Source organism: Pteronotus mesoamericanus, unplaced genomic scaffold (genome assembly GCF_021234165.1).
Source record: "Pteronotus mesoamericanus isolate MK-2021 breed Mesoamerican mustached bat unplaced genomic scaffold, CSHL_Meso_final contig_1230, whole genome shotgun sequence".
Classification (NCBI taxonomy): domain Eukaryota; kingdom Metazoa; phylum Chordata; class Mammalia; order Chiroptera; family Mormoopidae; genus Pteronotus; species Pteronotus mesoamericanus.
This window is the reverse complement of record NW_026555050.1, coordinates 35842-56272: the sequence shown is the minus strand read 5'-3', so window position 1 is coordinate 56272 and position 20431 is coordinate 35842. Positions and strand designations below refer to the sequence as shown.

The window sequence follows — 20431 nt, the reverse complement described above, 5'->3', positions numbered from 1 at the left end:
GCATCATAAAAGATCCATGAAATAATGTCCTTTCATTTTTTTTTTTTTTTTTTTTTTTTTAGGAAGAAGGAATGAAGTTAATATTTTTACCTCACCAGAAATTTGAACTAGAAAAATTAAATATAATTGAAAACTTCTGGTGAGAACAAAAGAAAAGCAATGCAATAGAAATAAACACAGAGTTGCATTTTACAAAAATTTCTCAAAATACCACATGTAGAATTAAGCTGTTACTTAATGCATTTCAAAGCCCAGAAAGTTTTTGGAAAAAAATTACATATATAGAGATGGAGTGCTCTAAAATATATTATGCTTCTATGATTTCTTTTTAATGAAGATAATCACAAGAAACTGCTAGCAGTTATTTTGAGAAGAGGGACTGAAGAATAAAAGGAAGCTTTTATTTTACTTAAATTTCTTAACCTGGTACATGCATTACTTTTTTTTAAGATGTCAAAGGGTTAGTGGCAATCCTACCACTACACTATTTAGGTCCTCAACTGAAATCATTTTTAAAAAATTAAGTTCTAATCCTAAATATCTTTCGAACAAACAGCAACTATTAAAAAAGAAATTTCAGCATTTTTCTATAATTTTCTTCTTTTTAAAATCTGCAAACCGTCAGAAAGACTGTAAAGCTAGTATAGTGAACACTCACGACTTTTACCAAGTTCACTAATAGTTAACATTTTGATACATGGGTATGTCTCATATAAAAAATAAATTTTGGGGGTGACACTTTTGAATGTAAGCTCTAGGAATCATGACAATTTACCCCTAAATACTTTATCATGTAATTCCTATAAACAAGGATATTATCCTACACAATCATAAAACAAGGATCCAATGAAGGATATATTTCATTTAGCTATTATGTCACTTTAATCTCCTTTAATCTAAATAGTTCCTGTTCTTTGTTTTGTCTATAATGATACTGAGGTTTTTGAAGAGTCTAGGCCAGTTACTTTCCAAAATATGGCTCATTTTGGAAATATGCAGGTGTTCCCTTATGTTTTGATTTATGTTAAACATTTCTGGCAGGAATGCAACACAGGTGATAATATATCTTATTCAATGTATCTATACCAGGAGATACCTGGTATCACTTTGTTAATCAAGTTTAATCACTTCAGTGAGATGGGTGGCAACTTACACACTTAAGAGGAATGTCTCTTTAAGTAGAGGATCCACTCCAACACTTACCTGGTTTTGCTCCCTTTTCTAAAAGGTCCTCAATTTAAACCCTAATTCTATTTTTCTCCCAGAGTAGCATGGATAAGTCCTCTATAGCTCTGTGATAGTGGTTTTGTAGAACACCAAGGATATATTGAACACATCCTATTTAGCCTTGCTGCTCTCAGTCATGGATCATAAAACAGATTTATCGTAAAAATCAAATCAAATGAAGATTTGAAAAAAACAAAGGCAATTCAGCCCTGGGTGTGTAGCTCAGTTGGTTAGAGCGTTATCCTTACAGGCCAAGGTTGTGGGTTTGATCTCTCGTCAGGGAATGACAAATCAATGTTTCTCTCTCTCTCAAAATAAAAGAAAGAGAAAGAAAGGAAGGTAATTCAGAATCCAAAGATTTCAGATGTCAAAGGCTCACAGTTAAAGCCACAAACGAGCAACTGTCTAAAGCCCACTTATCTGGGGATATTGGCAATATATTAAGTCCTCACCTAATGTTGTTGATAGGTTCCTGGAAACTGCAACTTTAAATGAAACAACATAAAACAAAAACAATTTTACCATAGACTAACGGATGTCAACAAGAGTTAAGTTTCTACAGCATATTCCTGGTCACAAAAACACCAGCAGATTTCTAAATAAAGACCTAAAACACTTCTAATATTAAATATTGAAATAAATGTGAGCCACACATACATTTAAGAAAGATGAATAAAAACAAGAGAATTATTTTCCAACTTGCTCATTCCAGTTCACAATAGCAGGTGGCCAAAATCCACTGCAGTAGTTCAGGGCACAAGGTGAGAATCAACTCCAGATAGGACACTCTTTCATCACTGGGCCACTCACACACACTCACACTCACTCAGACTGGGACCGCAGAGGCGTGGCAGTTCACCTCACACGCACATCTTTGGGATGTTGGAGGAAACCAGAGCCCCTGAAGAAAATCATACAGGTATGGGGAGAAGGTACGAACTCTACGGACAGGGGCCCCAACCAGGTATTGATCTTTTTTCCCTCAACAACATTATAAGGAAACAATGATATCACATTACATGAAACAACATTATTTGAAGACTTACTATATTACTATTAGAAGAAAAGTAGAAAGAGATAGCATGGTAGATAAATGTTAACAAACCAAACAAACAAAATCAGTTTAATTAATTATTCTTTAGCACTGGTACACTAAAAATCTAATTGGCTACTCTGTTTCTTTAAACAGATAGTAATTTATACAGTCAATTACATCTTTTTTCTTAGTAACTACATTATCAATATTGTAGGGAAGTATTTCTAAATAATTAAATTACCAAGTTGCTACTTTTATCTGGATCCTAGAAAAGACTGAAAATATCAATGCCAACTTACAATCTTTGATTTGAAGATATCTAGCAGACCTGATAAATGAGTGTACTGATTTGGCACTTTTCGAAGATGAACCATTTCAAAATCAGTTCTGACACCAGGACCCTGACATTCTCCCACATACATTCTTCGCCATTTGTGATGAATTTGCACAAAGAGTGGCACCTGGCTGTAGGACATAATTAAATAGGAATAGACTGTAAGTTCATTAAACATTGAAAATCTCCTAAATCTCAAAATTTTCCACTGTTACATTATACTAATCTCAAATATTTAAAAGCACTAAACACAGAGCACTTCACAGATATATTTATAATAAAGATGCTCTTACTCTCTTTTCTCCTTACACTAGTAAATTGAAGAAATTAGTGGCATTTTGTACCCAGGAAAATGTTTTAAAATGGTTGAAAGTGTAAAAAAAGAAAAAAAGGAAAATGAAATTTTCTTCAATAAAAGCAATCATGTCATATTAGCCTTTCCAAAGTGATAAGCTTGTGATGCTACATGAACTTGATTCACAGATATTAATACAAATTAAACCAACATTCACGGTGAAATATTTTTTATCATTTGAAGATATAGTTGGTCCTCATTATTCACAGATTTCTTTATGTGCAAATTAGCCTACTTGCCAAAATTTATCCGTTACCCCCAAATCCAATACTTGTAGCACTTTCAGGCATTTGCAGACGTGTACAGAGCATCAAAAAATTTGAGTCACCTGCTCAGTGTGTTCCCAGCTGAGGTCAAACAAGGCAGTGATGTAGTCAAGTTTTAAAAAGAGATTTTGTAACAAACAAAAATAGTACTCTTTATTTCAAATATTCATTGAATGTTTCAGTAAGCTTCCCTTTACAAATGCTGCTCCCTAAAGGTTTTGTTGAGTTAATAATTATACATATTCCAATAGTATAACAATGTACAAGTAGTAATCCGAATTACAAAGAAAAACCTAACATTTGGTAACCATTTTCTTAATAAAAAATAATGAAAAATAGTTTTTAACTACTTATCTAAGTTTTTCAAAATGTCCTCCTACCAGCCAGTGTTTCCTAAAGCAATAGACACAGAACTCAGAAGAAGATTGCACTTAGATTCACTGAGAACAGCATCACTGTTTGCAGCAGGGGCGATCACCACAAATTCTCGCAGTCCATACCTTAAAAAAAAAAAAAAAAAATCACTGCCATTATCAGGCGGGAACTTCAGAATACAAAAATACATTACCTGAAAAACATGAAAACATTTCCCTGAAGGAAACTGAGTAAGTCAGGTTTGAGGTACAGGTGTTTCTTTTCTTGATTTTTAAATGGCAACTGATCGTACAATCTGAATTTCCTTCATTTAGTGAAACATTTCCATCATTCAACTACTAGTTCCTCTCTATTATTTATAAATTAGAAGCAATTTGCTGAAATCGCAAAGTTAATAACATTAAGTAACAGTTTTGCTTTAAAAGTTTAATTATAGAGATAAAAAATGAAAGTTAGCACTGAAATTTTTCTTTAATTAACTGATAACGTTAAGTCTACTAATGTGGAAAGGGAAAGTTTGAAAGACTGCCTAAATGGCAGGAAAATAGTATCAGCCATGCTATATATTTAATGCTGTTTGTTTAGATAACAAATATTTATTTCATCTTCTCAACGCACCTCCACTTCCTATAAATCAAAATTATTTATGTAGAAGTGTGGTAGGCAGTTAGATAGACAGGAGCAGAACAAGAATGACAGGCAAGGTACAGAGGTACAGGTCACCATGGCAGAAAGCCCCACATACCTGGCAATAGGCAAAAATAAGGACTTCGCCCCCAGGGTAACCTTTCCTCCCCTAGCATAGAGCTGCTCATGCAGTTTGGAACCCCTGGCCTTTCACATTGCTGATCATGTGGTTTGGATCCTCCCTGACCTCTCCTCCCCTGGCATTTCACTAGTCATGCAACAGACCCCTTTGGAGGAGGAACAAATAGCCAAAGAGTAGCCTCCTGTCGCTCTCATGCGTGGCCCCTGCACGATCACCCCCTGAAGCATTAAGCCCTAGGGACAAGAGGCAGGCCTCAGTTGTGTTTCAGCTCCAGGCCCAGAAAAGCAGCAAAACCAGACAAGTGATGCCATGGCTGACATCAGGGCTCTGGAACCAACTAATCAATAGAGACCAGGACCCTGAAGGGATACACCTGGAAAGCTGATGAATATTCTATTGAGATCCTCCCTGCGGTGCCCCTAAAACCTCCCCTCAAAAGCCCTTAGAGCAAAGGACCCATCTGCTCTCCCTCCCCTTTTTCTCACCCATGTGCACTGCACCTTTACTTTTCTCTCTCCTAAGCTCCAACAACGGCCCTTCTTTTGCCTCTGTAACTTGTTTCCTGAGCCCATTTCTTCTATTCTACTGCTCACCTCTTCTACTTCTGTGACTTTCTAAATAAACCTTCTCTTACAGTTTGAATCTTGGCTCTTAATTCTTCCTTTAGCCAGAACTCAAGTACCAAGGTTGCTGAACCAAGGTCAAGTCTGACTCCACTGGTCTAACACTTGGTGCCATTTTCACTGCCAACAGAAGCAGCATCAAATACTGGAAGGAGCCCAGAGCTGTAAATTTTAAGTTCTAAAGGTCTTTAAAGACAGTTTTCTTTTTCTTTTTTAAATGTCTTTGACATGAAGAAAACAAGAGAACATTTCCCCATGCCACCCCAGCACTAGAATGAAACCACTGTCCACAATTTCTTGGTTGTGCTTCCAGAAATATTTTATTTATGTACCAGCCCTATTCTCACATAAGATTATACTATATATATATTTTGTATACTTTATCCCCTACTCATCAGTACTTTGCTTCCGGTTTTATGCTATTACAACAACATTGTGATTGTCTGTTTCTATATAGGGGATAAATTCCTATAAGTTGCTGCATAAAAAGGTTATCTGCATCTTTAACATTGATAGCTGATGTGAAACTATCTCCTTCCTCTCCACACATACACAGATTGTGTCAGTGTATATTGCCATTAACAACAAATCAGCCACACTAAACTGCTTTCTATTGATGTACAATAAAATTCTATCCTCTGGCTTTGTTTCCTCATCCTGAAATGCACCCCCACCCCCACACACACTTTACTGCCATCACTGAATGTCCAGATTCTGATGGATCTCTTTTTTGAGGATTTACTTCAAATACTATCCTATCATTCCAGTTAAATATGTTCTCTTCTCTGAATTCTAATGTACTTTTCCTATTATTACTATCTTTGAAGGATCAATGTAAGTCATTGATTTACTTTCCATATTAGACCTACTTGATCCTTGACATGTCTTCATCAAGTAAACAAACATTAAATGGGGGCTTTAAAAGTGAGCAAAAATAAACAACAAAAAACAAGCAATCAGATAAAAAGTGGACAAAAGCCTTGAACAGGCATCACTCCAATGATTTACAAGTGGCAACTATGCACATGAAAAAATGCAGTAAACCTAACTAATTATTAGGGAAATGTAAATCAAAACCATAATGACACACCACCTCACACCAATTAGAATGGCTATTATAAAACTCAAAACAAAATGGAAAACAAGTGTTAGCAAGGATAGAGATATCAGAACCCTTCAGTATAACTGGTGGAAATGTAAAACAGTATAGCTGCTATGGAAAATAGCACAGTGATTCTTAAAAAATTTAAGCAGAGAATGACCAACAATTTCACATCTAGGTATATACTCAAAGCAATTAAAAGCAGGGACTCAAAAACATATCTGAATACCCATTCATACCAGCATTATCCATAAGAGCCAAAAGGTGTAAACAACCTAAATGTTTACTAATAGATAAATGGATAAACAAAATATGGTATATATTTTATACATGTAATGATATATTATTCGGCCCTAAGAAAGAAAAAAATTATGATACATGCTACAATAGAGATGAACCTTGAAGATATTATGCTAAGCAAAATAAGCCAGTCACAGAAGAATAAATATTGTATGAAGAATAAATATTGTATGATTCCACTTATATGAGGTTCAAAGAGTAGTCAAACTCACAGAGAAAGAAAGTAAAAAGGAGGTTAGGGCCTGGGGGGGCGGGGTGGAGGGAGGAGGAATTATTGTTTAATAGGTACAAAGTTTCAATATGGGATGATGATACAGTTCTGGAGATGGAGAATAGTGACGTATGCACAAAAATGTGCATGTATTTTATGTCACTAAATTTTATACTTCAAAATGGTTAAAATTGTACATTTTTAAGTATGTTTTATAATGGCAAAAAAGTTAAACATAATAAAGAAGAAAAACTAATATATATTAAGGAATAAATACAATGGCTAATAATCCTATTAATCGATAGTGATTAGGAAAATAAATATTAAAACAAGATTTCACTGTTAACCTATCAAATTGGCAAAAATTATAAATACTGATGAGATTCAGTGTTGGCAAGAGGTATAAACTTTCAAAACATTTTCAAAGGCAGAATATATCAATATTTAAAATTCACAAACTTTTAACTAATTATATCTATGCTACAAAAACATTCAGACAAATGCATAGATATATGTAGAATGATGTTCATTATAATAGTTTAATTGTGAAAAACTAAACATAATATAAATATCCTTCAATAGCGAAATGAGTAAATAATAACAGTACTTCCCTAAACTATGGAATTAAAACAAAGTATACCTGAATTTACTGACATAAAGGCTGTCATAAAATGCTGAGAAAAATATATATGTTTATCAGGACAATATGTACAATGAAATCCCATTTATGAAAAAACTGCAAATCAATACCACAAAACTATATATATAACTCATATACTCATATTTTTGTGATTTGCAGCTTGGTTGTCCAAAATTAATAAGCATGAGATGTGTTAGCTTTCTTTGTGCATGTATAGAAAATGGAAGGGATGGAGAGGAGAGAATGGGAAAACTGAAGGGAGACTGATGTAAGATAATGAGTTTCGTAATAAATCTTTATACTGTTTTTCCTACAATTTCTAATCTAGCCACTTATTAGAAGTTCAGATGTATCAATACAAATGAAAATCCCACCATGGCAATTTTTAATAATGGAACTATTTTTTCTAACAGATTATATATATATTATATTTAAATATAAATGTGCCTTAGCATCACCTTCTCCAAATGAGAAAAGTAGGACAATCATTCATTTTCGTTTATTTCACTTTCAGATGCATTCTTTTCTTTACTGCCCCTATAAAAACTGAAAGCAGCAGCAAATAATTAACAAATATTTGATAAATCTGTCAATAATCTTGCATAGGAAAAGCATAAAACCATATTTTGCTGCCATTTTATGACTTTTACATGTATTACTTTAGAAAAAATATATTAAGAGCCTGTTTAAATAATATAAAAAAAATATGCAGGAAATACTGGATCACCAAAAATGGTGGTTATAAATAATGAAAAAAAATTTTATGGACATATTTAAATATCTAGCATCTACAAAAATACCTGATAAAAATGGGAGTGTTCGATAAACAACTGCTTTGTTCAATTTTTATCCCCCAGCTATCCTTGGAATGGCTGCCGGTACCTTTCATTTATAATCTATTCAGCTTAATTCTAATAAAATTGAGCAAATTTTATACAATAATTCTATTTCCTCCTCTCTTCCTTTGTGCAATATTGCCACATATATTACATGTCACATATGTTAGAAGCCCAACAACAGAGTATAATTATTGTTTAAGTAATCTTATCTTTTTAATTAAAAGAATACATCTTTTGTATTTACTACAGCATTTCCAATAATCTCCATCCCTTCCTGTAGATCCAATCATGTTTCTCTTTGATACTGCCTATAAGGCAGGTATGCCTGCAATAAATTCTCTCAGTTTTTGTTTATATGACAATGTTATTTCACCTTTATTTTTTTTGTTTTTTTTAAATTAATTATTTTTCCAAATACACTTGTCTCTGCCTTCCCCCTACCACTTTCCCCTGCCCCTTCTCCCCTCTTCCTCCCTCAATCTTTCCCCACTTTGGTTTTGTCCATGTGTCCCTGCTATAAGTTCCTTGACTTGCCCATTTCCTTCCTTTTCCCCCACCCACCCCTCCCTCCTTCCCTCTTGTCTCTGTTGGTTTTTCTTTTTCTTTCACTGTTGTTGGTCTTACTTTCCTTGTATCTTTGCATTGTTGGTTAGGTTACGCTTATAGGTGAGATCATATGGTATTTGTCTTTTGCCCCCTGGCTTATTTTGCTTAGCATAACGCTCTCTAGTTCCATCCAGTAAAAACACAACTGAAACACAGGAAGATTTGTGCTGTGTATGGAGACACTGTTGTGACTCATCAAATATGTCAAAAGTGGTTTGCAAAGTTTCTTGGTACTATTGACATTTTGGCAAAATAATTCTTTGCCGGGGGGCTGTCTTATGCATTGGAAGACGTTTAGCAGCATCCCTGGCCTCTACCCAACTAGAAGCCAATAGCAGGAGATAGCCAACATATGCAAAATATCCAAACCAATAAAGTTTTTGTTGAAAATGAAAAAATGTGTCTTTTATTTTATGGAAAAAAAAAACATAACAGACTTTTTGACTAACCAAATAGTGGTTTCAACGGTTTAAGTTTTTCAAACATCACACTATAGTAACAGTATTTATGAAACAATATCCAGTTTATTTTCACTTGCAATAATTCTATTTTTTCATGTGCTACATAGTCTGCTTGCTATAGTAATCACAATGAAATGAAGAAAAAAGAAACAAACACAGATGTTTTCACTTTCCTCATTCCTACAAATTCTTTAATTAAAAAAAATCAAAAGATCAACTCACACCAAGAGAATAATTTGAAAGCAGTATATAAATTCCCTTTAACTAGTTCTCCTTTCTTTACAATATAGTTATATTTGGGACATTTTGGAGATGGTGTGTTTTAATGCTACTCCCTCCATAATACAGCTCAGAATCACTTTGAATAATTGAAAAAGATAAAGACCTTTTAATTGTGATGTGTCTCATATTAATGTATCACATTTATAATTTAGAGCTTCGATGCTATCACATATCAAGGTCAATATTTTATTTCAATTCAATTTCTAACTATATATTGTTTTCTATGATATTTAAGTGTTTTATACTAAATGATCAAAATTAATTTAGACACATTAGATATTACACATACTATGCAGAGAAGAGTTAATAGGCCTGCAACTGCCATCCTCAGAATAATCTCCTAGCAAGGCTGAGCTAGGTCTGGCACTTAAGAACTTGGATCTAGGGAGGTTTCTCACTACTGCCCTAACTGATAGGTGGTGTTGTGCCTAAACTGTCTGTACAAACAATGTGGTTTATGCTGGACACCTGCTTTCCTTCTGGGAGTCTGAAATTTTGTTTTTTTTTCAGTCAGAAGGTATCAGCCCCCAATTAAGAACCTCAAGCGCACAGCCTCTAATAAGCTTCCCTGGTAGATAACATTTCATGTGTTGTCACAACTTGTAGCTAAGGGAATTAAGTATGTCCTGTGTGACTCCATTAGGAAAGAACTCTTAAAACACTTGCACTGCCTTCAAATTTTGCCTCAGGCACCTTTTCTCTTTGTTGATTTTACTTTGCATGCTGTCACTGTAATAAATCATAGCAATAAGTGCAAATATATGCTGAGTCCTGTGGGTCCTCCTAGCAATCATCAAACCTGTGAGTGGTCTTGTGGCCTCTCCAACACACATATTAAGAATTAGCTGTGGAAAATATATACCTACCATCTTACCAGGCAATGTGCTCTTGGAGGAAAGTCATTATTCATACACAGCAAATCTTGCATAGATTGTGGAATAGCATCTACAAAAAAAATTAGATAATGAAAAAGTTATTATGTTGATTCTAACACAAAATATTAAAATATGATTTGAAGAAATATGTAACATGTTCTGCTGATCCATGTAGTTTTGCAATTGCTGAAAGATTGAAATCTAGGGCTAGTACTAAGATTTGGGGAAAGAAGGATGTCTTTCTCAATCTCTTTTCTTTAAAAAAGTCAGCCTACAAGTATATATGCAAGGATGGGCAAAAGTAGGTTGTAAGTATGTGAAACACAGTTTATTCTTTTATTTTTACTAATTATTTTACAATATTATTTTCCATATGAACCATAAGCCTACTTTTGCCCACCCCTGTATATTCCTATATTCGTATTCTTTTCCTTTCTTAAAAGCCATGACTCATACAATTTCCCATCTTTATTAGAAAGGCGTTTTATTTGTTCTTCCTCATCTGCCCTTGTCTCCACTTTCCTTCAAAATTCTTAGAGGTCTGTCAACTCCGTATCACCCGCTATGGCTAGCCTATGCTGGACCCTAGCCATCTTAAATGTTCTTATAAACCACAACAATCTTCCAACTTAAAACTGTGTATCTTTAAGCACTTCGTATTTGCTGTCCGTAAGGTACTACGTCAATGATCATTATTTACTCATAAATGTATAATAAATTTAAAACATAAAGAATACCTGTTAAAAATATTTCCTTTTGCTGTATAGCTATAACTGCTTAGCAAATTTATATTTTATTCATTTGCAAAAAGAATAAAAAAGGAGAACACTAATGACTTGACATTTTACTTAAATAAAGCAATTAGCAACTTAAACAAAAGATCAGTGCTCAAATCTTCTGATCTCTGATAATAGTTTTAAATGTGTATCTCTCTATTAATTGAGCTAATGCTTTACTTGGAACTTCTTATTTCTACCATTAGTTAGAGCTTCCATCACAACCAAATTAAAAGTGCACAATATCTACACACATGTAACAATAATGTCTTAACTATCTTAAATCCACTCATCTTGTCTCATACCACAGTTCCCTCATCTGTTCACGTCAGTAACACTGATTCTAAGCCTCCTTAACAAAATTGTTTTTCTTTCCTGTATGATTTTTTCTCAAAATTATAGCACTTAAGATTTCTCTATTTTGAACAATTGCCTTCATTAATCAATAGAATGTTCAACCCAGAAATCTCTGGGGCATTATCAGACTTCCCTCCAGTTGCATACATTTCCCTCTTTTCCTTATTCCTTAAGTACACATATTCATATTTTAGTATAATTATTTTACTTTATTGTATATATAATTATCTTAGATATGTGTATACATGGTCAATGTTATCTGTCCTAACTTATAAATCTAAATGCAAATGTTATGTTTTATTTGTAACAATAATATGTATAACAGAAAAGGTAATATAATTTCATTCCTATACAAGAAGAGGGACAGGTATTTCAGGCCTATACTTACTAATGGTAATGTTTTGACCAAAAAAACTTTCTTAAATTTATTTTTTGTTGAAGTATAATTGACACATAACATTATACTAGTTTTAGGTGCACAACATAATGATTTGATAACTATATACATTGTGACATGATTACCACCGTAAGTTAACATCTTTCACAATACAGTTATAAAAAAATTTTTTATGATGAGAACTTTTAATATTTACCTTTTTGGCAACTTTCAGGTATGCAATACAGTATTATTAAGTATCATCACCAAGGTGTATATTACATCCCATAACTTATTTATTTTCTAACTCAAATTTTGTATGTCTTGACCACCTTCACCCATTTCAAGTACCCTCCACGCCCCCTCAACCCTGCCCCACATCTGGCAACCACCAATTTTTTATCTGTACCTATCAGCTTGGTTATTTTGGGGGTTTTTTTTAGATTCCACATATAACTGAGATCATATGGTATTTGCTTTTCTCTGTTTGACTTCACTTAGCAAAATGTCTTTAACTGACCAGAAAAACTTTAACACACATTGTGCATATTTGTTTCCTGAATGAATAAAGAAGGCATTTTACTGATAGTTCCAAAGTTTATATATTTTCAATACTTTACTCACTTGCTGTTATATATGAGGGGAGACACAACAAAACCCCAGAATTTACTTATAAAAAATTGTGCATTTATTCTTACAAGTTTAAACTGCAGTTACCATCAAAGTACAGATATAGTACACACATTGAGACGTTTTTTTCCACTGCTTATAAAAGTTTTTGAACTCGTCAATTTTGATGTCTTTTAGTGCTTCTGCCATTTTTTGTGTCACCTCCTCCACACTGGCAAAATATTTCCCTTTGAGGACTTTTTCATCCAGAGAAACAAACAAACAAAAAAAGCCTGGGGCCAGAGCGGGAATAGGAAGGGTGGGGCACTGGGGTCATGCTGTTTTTTGGTCAAAAACTGCTGAACCACTTGGTGTAGCATGGGTAGGTGTGCTAGTCAGTCTCCCATGATGAAATGGGCAAACGTGTTGAGTCCTCAAAAAAAATTCACTGAAGCTGAACACAGCTTCTCATAACACCAGATGGTACACTGATACAGATGGGTTCCCAGAACACTCACCTAACAAGGGACGCCTGTAGTACAAGGGGCCTGCATTCCAGAAGATAATTCCAGTTTTTTTGAGGCCCCCCTCATACTAGTATATCACAGGACAAAGATTTTGGTTATTTGACCTATAAACAACTATAAGCACCATTTACAGAGATTTTGGATAATGTCATATACTAACAACTATAAGCACATTTACCAGGTGTATCTAGAATGAGCCCAGGTAGCAAGATGGGTACTTATGTACAGTATCTCATTAAATCTTCATATTAACTCTCTAGGTAGTATTACTTCATTTTAAGATAATTCAAGTTTAGAAAGATCGAGTATCTACTAAGTAGAAAAACCAGAATTTTATCCACTTGATCTGACTCTAAAGTCTGGGATAGAGCCAAAACACTACATTGACCAATCAACAAATAATTTTTTTTTTTTTTTAATCCTACAAAGCCCAGATTAGCTGCTTCATTCTCCCTAACACCTGCACGGAACTTTTCCATTTAAAAGCAATCTTTTCTCTTCTGAACTCCAGTAGAGCATTATCTGTGCTTTGGGATGGCACTTTCTACCTCCTACTACTGTTACTTAATAGAAACTTTATCTCCCCTACTGGAATGCAAATTTAAGTTTTGGTTCAATTTGGATTAGGAGAGTACCTAGAACATGTTAGACACTCAATAAATATTTTCTGATTTAATTAATTTTAAAACGATGCTGTGATTCTTCCTATGAAAAAATCATAGTCTATTTCAGATGTGGTAGAACCATTTCATATACATAAAATATCTCCAGAGGATATCACATAATTAAGAGAACTAAATTTGTAACTCAAAATTATAAACATAATCCTACGTATTAAGCATTTAAAGTAGGTATAAAAGCTTACCTTCTAATACTTCATTTCCTTCTTTATCAGTGGATTCTTGTACAAGATAATGATGAGTAATTGAGAATTTGAAGTCAGCAAAGAGAATTTCATCTGATTTCTCTTCCCATGTGCCAGAAGTAAATATACCCTGTATTTAACAATAAAAGGTGGGAAAACCTTAAAATATTCAACAGTTATCATTATGTTTATTAACCAGAGGAATCTTTCCCCCTTTTCCTGCCCAGTAATCTAAGTTTCTTCCTATAGTTATCTTCCAATATTGATAATTAAAGAAAAAGAAAACTACATAAGTGAATTAAGAGGAATTTATTTTATAAATGATTTATCAGTGTTCCTTTCAAAAAATCCCTAGAATATTAACTATCAGCTAACTTACAAAATTATAATTTTCAATTACTTTTTGTGAGATGAGTCTCTATAGAAAATCATGAATATAGTAAATCCCATGCTTCTTCACATGCATAAAGGAACAACCCTCTCCACCAATTGTAGAATTGGTAACTTTTAACTAAAAAGGATGAAATTTTACATATTTTAGTAATTAGAAAAATATATAGCAATAAAATACGCTTTTATAAAATCTCAAATCAAATTAACGACACTAAGTAGCTCCTACTGTTATTGAACATCAGAAATTGCCGAGCCCTGGCTGAGGTGGCTCAGTGGATTGAGTGCAGGCTTGCAAACCGCAGGGTCACTGGTTTGATTCCAAGCTGGGATCATGCTTGGATTGCAGGCCAGGTTCCAAGTTGGGGGGTGTGCAAGAGGCAACCCACCTATGTTCTCTCGCACATCTATGTTTTTCTCCCTCTCTTTCTCTGTGCCTTCCTGTCTATCAAAAATTAAATAAATAAAATCTTTAAAAAAATTGCTGCTGAAAAAAGCAGTCTGTAAAATCAATTTAAGTGACAGGACATCTGTAGTACTTCTCTGCCTAACACATTTTTTGCAAGCTTATCAAGCATTGATTTTCAAATATTTTAATTTACACTCAACATCTTTTTTTGAAATTCTTACATTTTTTACATTACAAAAATTTCTTACATTTTTAAATTTTTACAACTATAGTTTACATTCAATATTATTTTGTATTAGTTTCAGATGTACAGCATAGTGGTTAGGCAATCATATACTTTAAAAAGTGGTCCTCCCAATATTTTTCTTAAATATTTTAGTGATTATGCTATTACAGTTGCCCCATTTATTTTCTCCCCTTTACTTCGCTCTACCCTGCACCACTCCTTCCCGCAGCATCCTCACCCTCCTCAGTTCATGTCCATGGGTCGTACATATAAGTTCTTGGCTTCTCCGTTGCCTATACTATTCTTATCCTCCCCCTGTCTATTTTGTACCTCCTATTTATGCTGCTTAGTCCCTGTCCCTTCTCCCCCATTCTCCCCCCCTCTCCCTCCCCTCTGATCTCCATTTCCATGATTCTGTTCCTGTTCCAGTTGTTTACTTAGTTTGTTCTTGTTTTTCCTAGGTTCAGTTGTTGGTCGTTGTGAGTTTGTTGTCATTTTACTGTTCATAGTTTTTGATCTTCTTTTCCTTAGATAAGTCCCTCAAACATTTCATATAATAAAGGGGCTTGGTGATGTGAACTCCTTTAACTTGACCTTATCTGGGAGGCACTTTCTCTGCGCTTCTATTCTCAATGATAGGTTTGCTGCATAGAGTAATCCTGGATGTAGGTCCTTGCCTTTAATGACTTTGAATACTTTTGCCAGCCCCTTCTTGCCTGCAAGGTTTCTTTTGAGAAATCAGCTGATAGTTTTATGGGAACTCCTTTGTAGGTAACTGTCTCCTTTTCTCTTGCTGCTTTTAAGATTCTCTCTGTGTCTTTAGCCTTTGGCATTTTAATTATGAAGTGCCTTAGTGTGTGCCTCCTTGGGTCCAACTTCCTTGGGACTCTCTGAGCTTTCTGGACTTCCTGGAAGTCTATTTCCTTGGCCAGACTGGGCAAGTTCTCCTTCATTATTTTTTCAAATAAGTTTTCAATTTCTTGCTCTTCCTCTTCTCCTTCTGGCACCCCTATGATTCAGATGTTGGAACGTTTGAAGTTGTCGCAGAGGTTCCTAAGCCTCTCCACAATTTTTTTTTGAATCCTTGTTTCTTCATTCTGTTCCAGTTGAATGTTTATCTCTTCCTCCTGCTCCAAATCATTGATTTGGGCCCCGGTTTCCTTCCCTTCTCTGTTGGTTCCCTGTGTATTTTTCTTTATCTCACTTTGTATAGCCTTCACTTCTTCCCTTATATTACAGCCATTCTCAGTCATTTCTGTGAGCATCCCAGGTTACCAGTGTTTTGAACTGTGCATCTGATAGGTTGGCTATCTCTTCATCGCTTAGTTCTATTTTTGGAGCTTCGATCTGCTCTTTCATTTGGGCCGTATTTCTCTGTCTCATTGCACCTGTTACGTGGGGAAGGGCACAGCCTTGGGGTTTGCCAGGGCAGGGCAGCCCACATCTCACAGCGCTGTGACGCTGTGTGTCAGGGAGGGGTCCAAGAGGGAACAAAGCCCCTTGCTCAGCCCTCCGCTGGCTTTCAGTCACTTCCCCGCTACCCACAAGCAAATTGAGCCCTTCTAGTGCGGATTCTCAGGGGTTGGGTTTTTGTACATTCTAGGATCCCGCGAGTCTCTCCAAGGAACTCTCCTGTGAGACTGGGAGTTTCTCCTGCCACAACCCCCACAGGTTTCTACCTGCAGAGGTCTTTCTTTTCCTGTGCTGGAACCCTGGGTTGCACAGTCTGTCTCACAGCCCTGCTGTTCCTCCTGTTTTATCTGCTCGCAAATGTGGGACCGCTTGGTCCACCAGCCGCCGCCTGGCCCGCCCGGTCCTCCCTGCCACGGCTGCCCATCTCCACCCCTCCTGCCAGTCTGGATGAGTGTTTCTTCTTTAGTTTCTTGGTTGTTGGATTTCCATACAGTTCAATTTTCTGGCAGTTCTGGTTATTTTTTTTTTAATTTGTTGTTGTCCTTTTTGTTCTGTGAGGAGGCAAAGTCATATACCTATACCTCCATCTTGGTCGGAAGTCCCGGTCCTCCCAATATTTAAAGTTCCCACCTGGCACCATATACAGTTATTAGAATATTATTTACCACATTCCCTATGCTGTACTTTACATCCCCGTTCTATTTTTAACTACCAATTTGTAGTCTTAAACCCTTCATCTTTTACACTCAGCCCCCTAAACTCTCTCCTCTCTGGCAATCTTAAGTCTGACCTCTTGTGTCTATGAGTTTATTTCTATTTTGTTTATTTTGAAAACAGCAACTTCTTGACAGGAAAATATTTTTATTAAAAGTTTTTAAGAACTTCCTTACCTATATAACATAACCATAAAGAAGAATTTTTCCCATGGGGCCTCTAAATCTCCCACTGCTATTCTTTCTAATGGAGAGGGAGATAGTCTTTGCAGCACAGCACCACTATGAGGCAGGAAATACGAACCCAGCACAGACAGTCCCAAACTAGACAAAAAATGTGTAAGAAATAATTCTGAGTCACGGTGCTTTTAAAAAATGTTTTCATAACTATATCTAATATGTAACACCCAAATGCTTTATGTATGTTCTTGGCAAGGTATTTACAGTTCTGAATTGAGTTAAATCATAATACAGGGCCAGGAGAAGTAACGCTTGCTTGACTGTGGTTAGTAGGGTATAACATGGGTGTAATAGTGTATAGTTGCAATCTGAATATTTCACCTACAATGTCACATGGTGTGCTTGAGTGTGATATTGCTGTTACAGAATTACATGCTTATGATTTTGTAATAAAAGAGTCATTATTTGTGCCACACCCTGTATTTTAAATGTTCTAGAAGTATCATATTAAGTAAATATATCATATAGCAATCTTTTCTAGAATAATCACCATGTAAGACATGTACATGTTGGTGTTCCTTAAAGAGAAGTTAACCTGTGTGAAATTAGGATATATATCGCCCATACCAAAAGCTTCAAACTGAAATGAATAATATAACAATATACAGAAGAGTTTGGTTTGCTAGGAGAAATGCCCCCTATAAAGAAGTTAAGGCTAAAAGTAAGGAAAATAAATCCAGAAAATGAGGTCTATGACTTTTTCAAACCTGTAGAAGAGCTGAAATATTCTTTTTTAAATGATATTTTTAATTAAAAAACCCAAAACATTATTTGATCCTAGTCCTGAATTCCAGGTACTGCTGTCAACCTTACCAATAGCTATCTCAAGGAGAATCTGATTGTATTCAGCAAGGCATCCAGATTCTGTCTCCAAAAAAGACTTTTTAAGATAATTTAGCTCAAGTGAAAAACAATATTCGAACCTCCCTCCTTCAGTTAAATTATGATATAACCATTTGACACCAAATTCCAGTATGGTGTATATTTATGATTAAAACAAGAAATGACAACTCGAATCCAAAATTAATCTAGTTAATTCATCAAAAATAACCTCTGAAAGCTCCAATCTACATAATAAAAAGAAATAAGCATATAGAGTGTAAAGAAATAAAATTGCACTCACAGACCACTTGATTATATACAAAGAATATTCAATGAAATCTATAAACTACTAAAACTGTTGAGCATATGAAATTGTGGAATTCAAGATCAATATACAAAAACTATGTGTATTTTTATATACTAGCAGCAAACACTTGGAAAATGAAATTTTTAAAAAATACCACTTACAACATCAAAAATAAATCAAATATCTATGAATAAACTTAAGGAAAGATGAACAAGAATACTCTCCCTAAAAATACTTCAAAACATTGCTGAAAGATATTAAAGACCTAAGAGATATATCATGGACACAGATTGAAATATACAACACTGTGAAGATGTCCATCAATTCTCCCCAAGTTAATCTATAAATTAAACACAATCCTAATCAAAATTCCAGAAGGCATTTTGTAGAAACTGACAAACTGATTCTAAAACTAATATGAAAACCTAAAGGACCAAGAATAGCTAAAATATTTTGATGAAAAGTATACTACCTGATTTTAAGACTTACTTTGCCACAGTAATGAAGGCAGTACAACATTAGCATAAGGATAAATAGATGAACAAAACATAAGGTCCAGAAATACATACACACATGTTTCATTTTACAACAAAGGAGCCACTGCAATTCAGTAGGGAAAGGATGGTCTTTTCAACAAATGATCCTGGAATAATAAGATATTTGCATGGAAGAAAACATAAGAGAGTATCTTCACAACATTGAGCTAGGCAAAGATTCCTTTGATAGGGAAAAAAAGGCACTAACAATAAAAATTTTATATTGAAAAAAATGAACTTCATTGAAACAAAAGCTTATCAAAAGACACAGAAAATGTCTTTTGTGTAAGAAAATGATTAGAGAAGCTACTGGAGTTAAAACTCAAAATACATACATACACCCAAGGAAAGACTCAAAACCTAGTATTAGAGGATAATTTTAAAAACTAAACAATTTTTAAAAAATGAGCAAAAGACTTGAACACTTAGCAAAAAAGAAAAATAGCTATGAATGCTCAATAAGCACAGTTAACTGTGATGAATTACTGAATTATTAGATGCCATTTGATATAAGTAGTCATTAGTGAAATGCAAATTAAAACCACTAGAAAATACCACTTCATACCCAATCAGATGACTAAAAATAAAAAAGTGACATTGTCAACTGTCAGAGAGAATGGGAACAACTTGAAATCTCATACATTGCTCAGAACATAAAATAGTACAACCACTTTAGAAAATAACTTAGCAGTGTCTAATAAAATTGATAAGACACAGCAATTCCACTCCTAAGAACATACTCAAAAAAAAAAAAAATCAAACTATGGGTCCAAAATTATTCACAGTTTTAATAAAAGTAAATAACGGAGACAATTTAAATATCAACAGGATAAAGGATAAACACATTATTACATTGTCATACAATACAAAGAATGATATGGGCAACATGGGTGAATTTTTAAAACACTACTGAGCAAAAACGTCAGACACAAAAGAGTGTACGCATAGTGTATGACTCTATTTACCTAAAGCTCAAGAACAGGAAAACCACTCTATATTAGTGAAAGAAAAAAGAACTGTTGGATTACAGTTATTGGGTTTTCTTGTTTATTTTCTGTTTTTGTTGTTTTGTTTTTGTTACCTACAGGATTGAATGGAGAAACAAAGACTTTTCCTGTGATGGTGAAAATGTTCTGTTTTTATTTAGATGGCGATAACAAGGTACATACTTTGTCAAAGCAACTGTCGACTTAAATTCTGTGCATTTTATGGTGTGTAAATTATATCACATAAAATAGGATTTTTTAGAGACAAGGAAATGGGGTGTAAGGGAAAGAAAAATGTTTAAAAAAAAGATATGGCAATTATTAAGAACAACATGTACTAAACATCATCATAATTTGGACCCAATGATCCTTTACACTTATCTTTCAACTTAATAATTAGGTAACCAATGATATATTGAGCCAGAACTCTGGAGGGCCCAAGAACTCAGCAGAATGAAGATCACTCTTTTATAGTTGAGCCCTTCATAATATCTGGTCCAGACTATTTTATCACTACCCAATTATCCTTCTTCCATATGGTTATCTACCTTAAATACAAATCTCCATTTAAAATACTT

General features: G+C 34.4%; 1 protein-coding gene across 3 annotated transcripts in view; it reads right to left on the bottom strand.

Moving 5' to 3' along the window:
* Positions 1–20431, bottom strand: part of RAB3GAP1 (RAB3 GTPase activating protein catalytic subunit 1) — a 105586-nt gene that overhangs the window by 60667 nt on the left and 24488 nt on the right. For all 3 annotated transcript variants that reach the window (XM_054587758.1, XM_054587743.1, XM_054587751.1), the window contains 4 exons: positions 13812–13941; positions 10293–10371; positions 3599–3718; positions 2563–2728 (listed from right to left, as the gene is read on the bottom strand). In XM_054587758.1, the coding sequence (XP_054443733.1) occupies positions 2563–2728; positions 3599–3718; positions 10293–10371; positions 13812–13941 (495 nt within the window). The remainder of the gene's footprint in view (positions 1–2562; positions 2729–3598; positions 3719–10292; positions 10372–13811; positions 13942–20431) is intronic.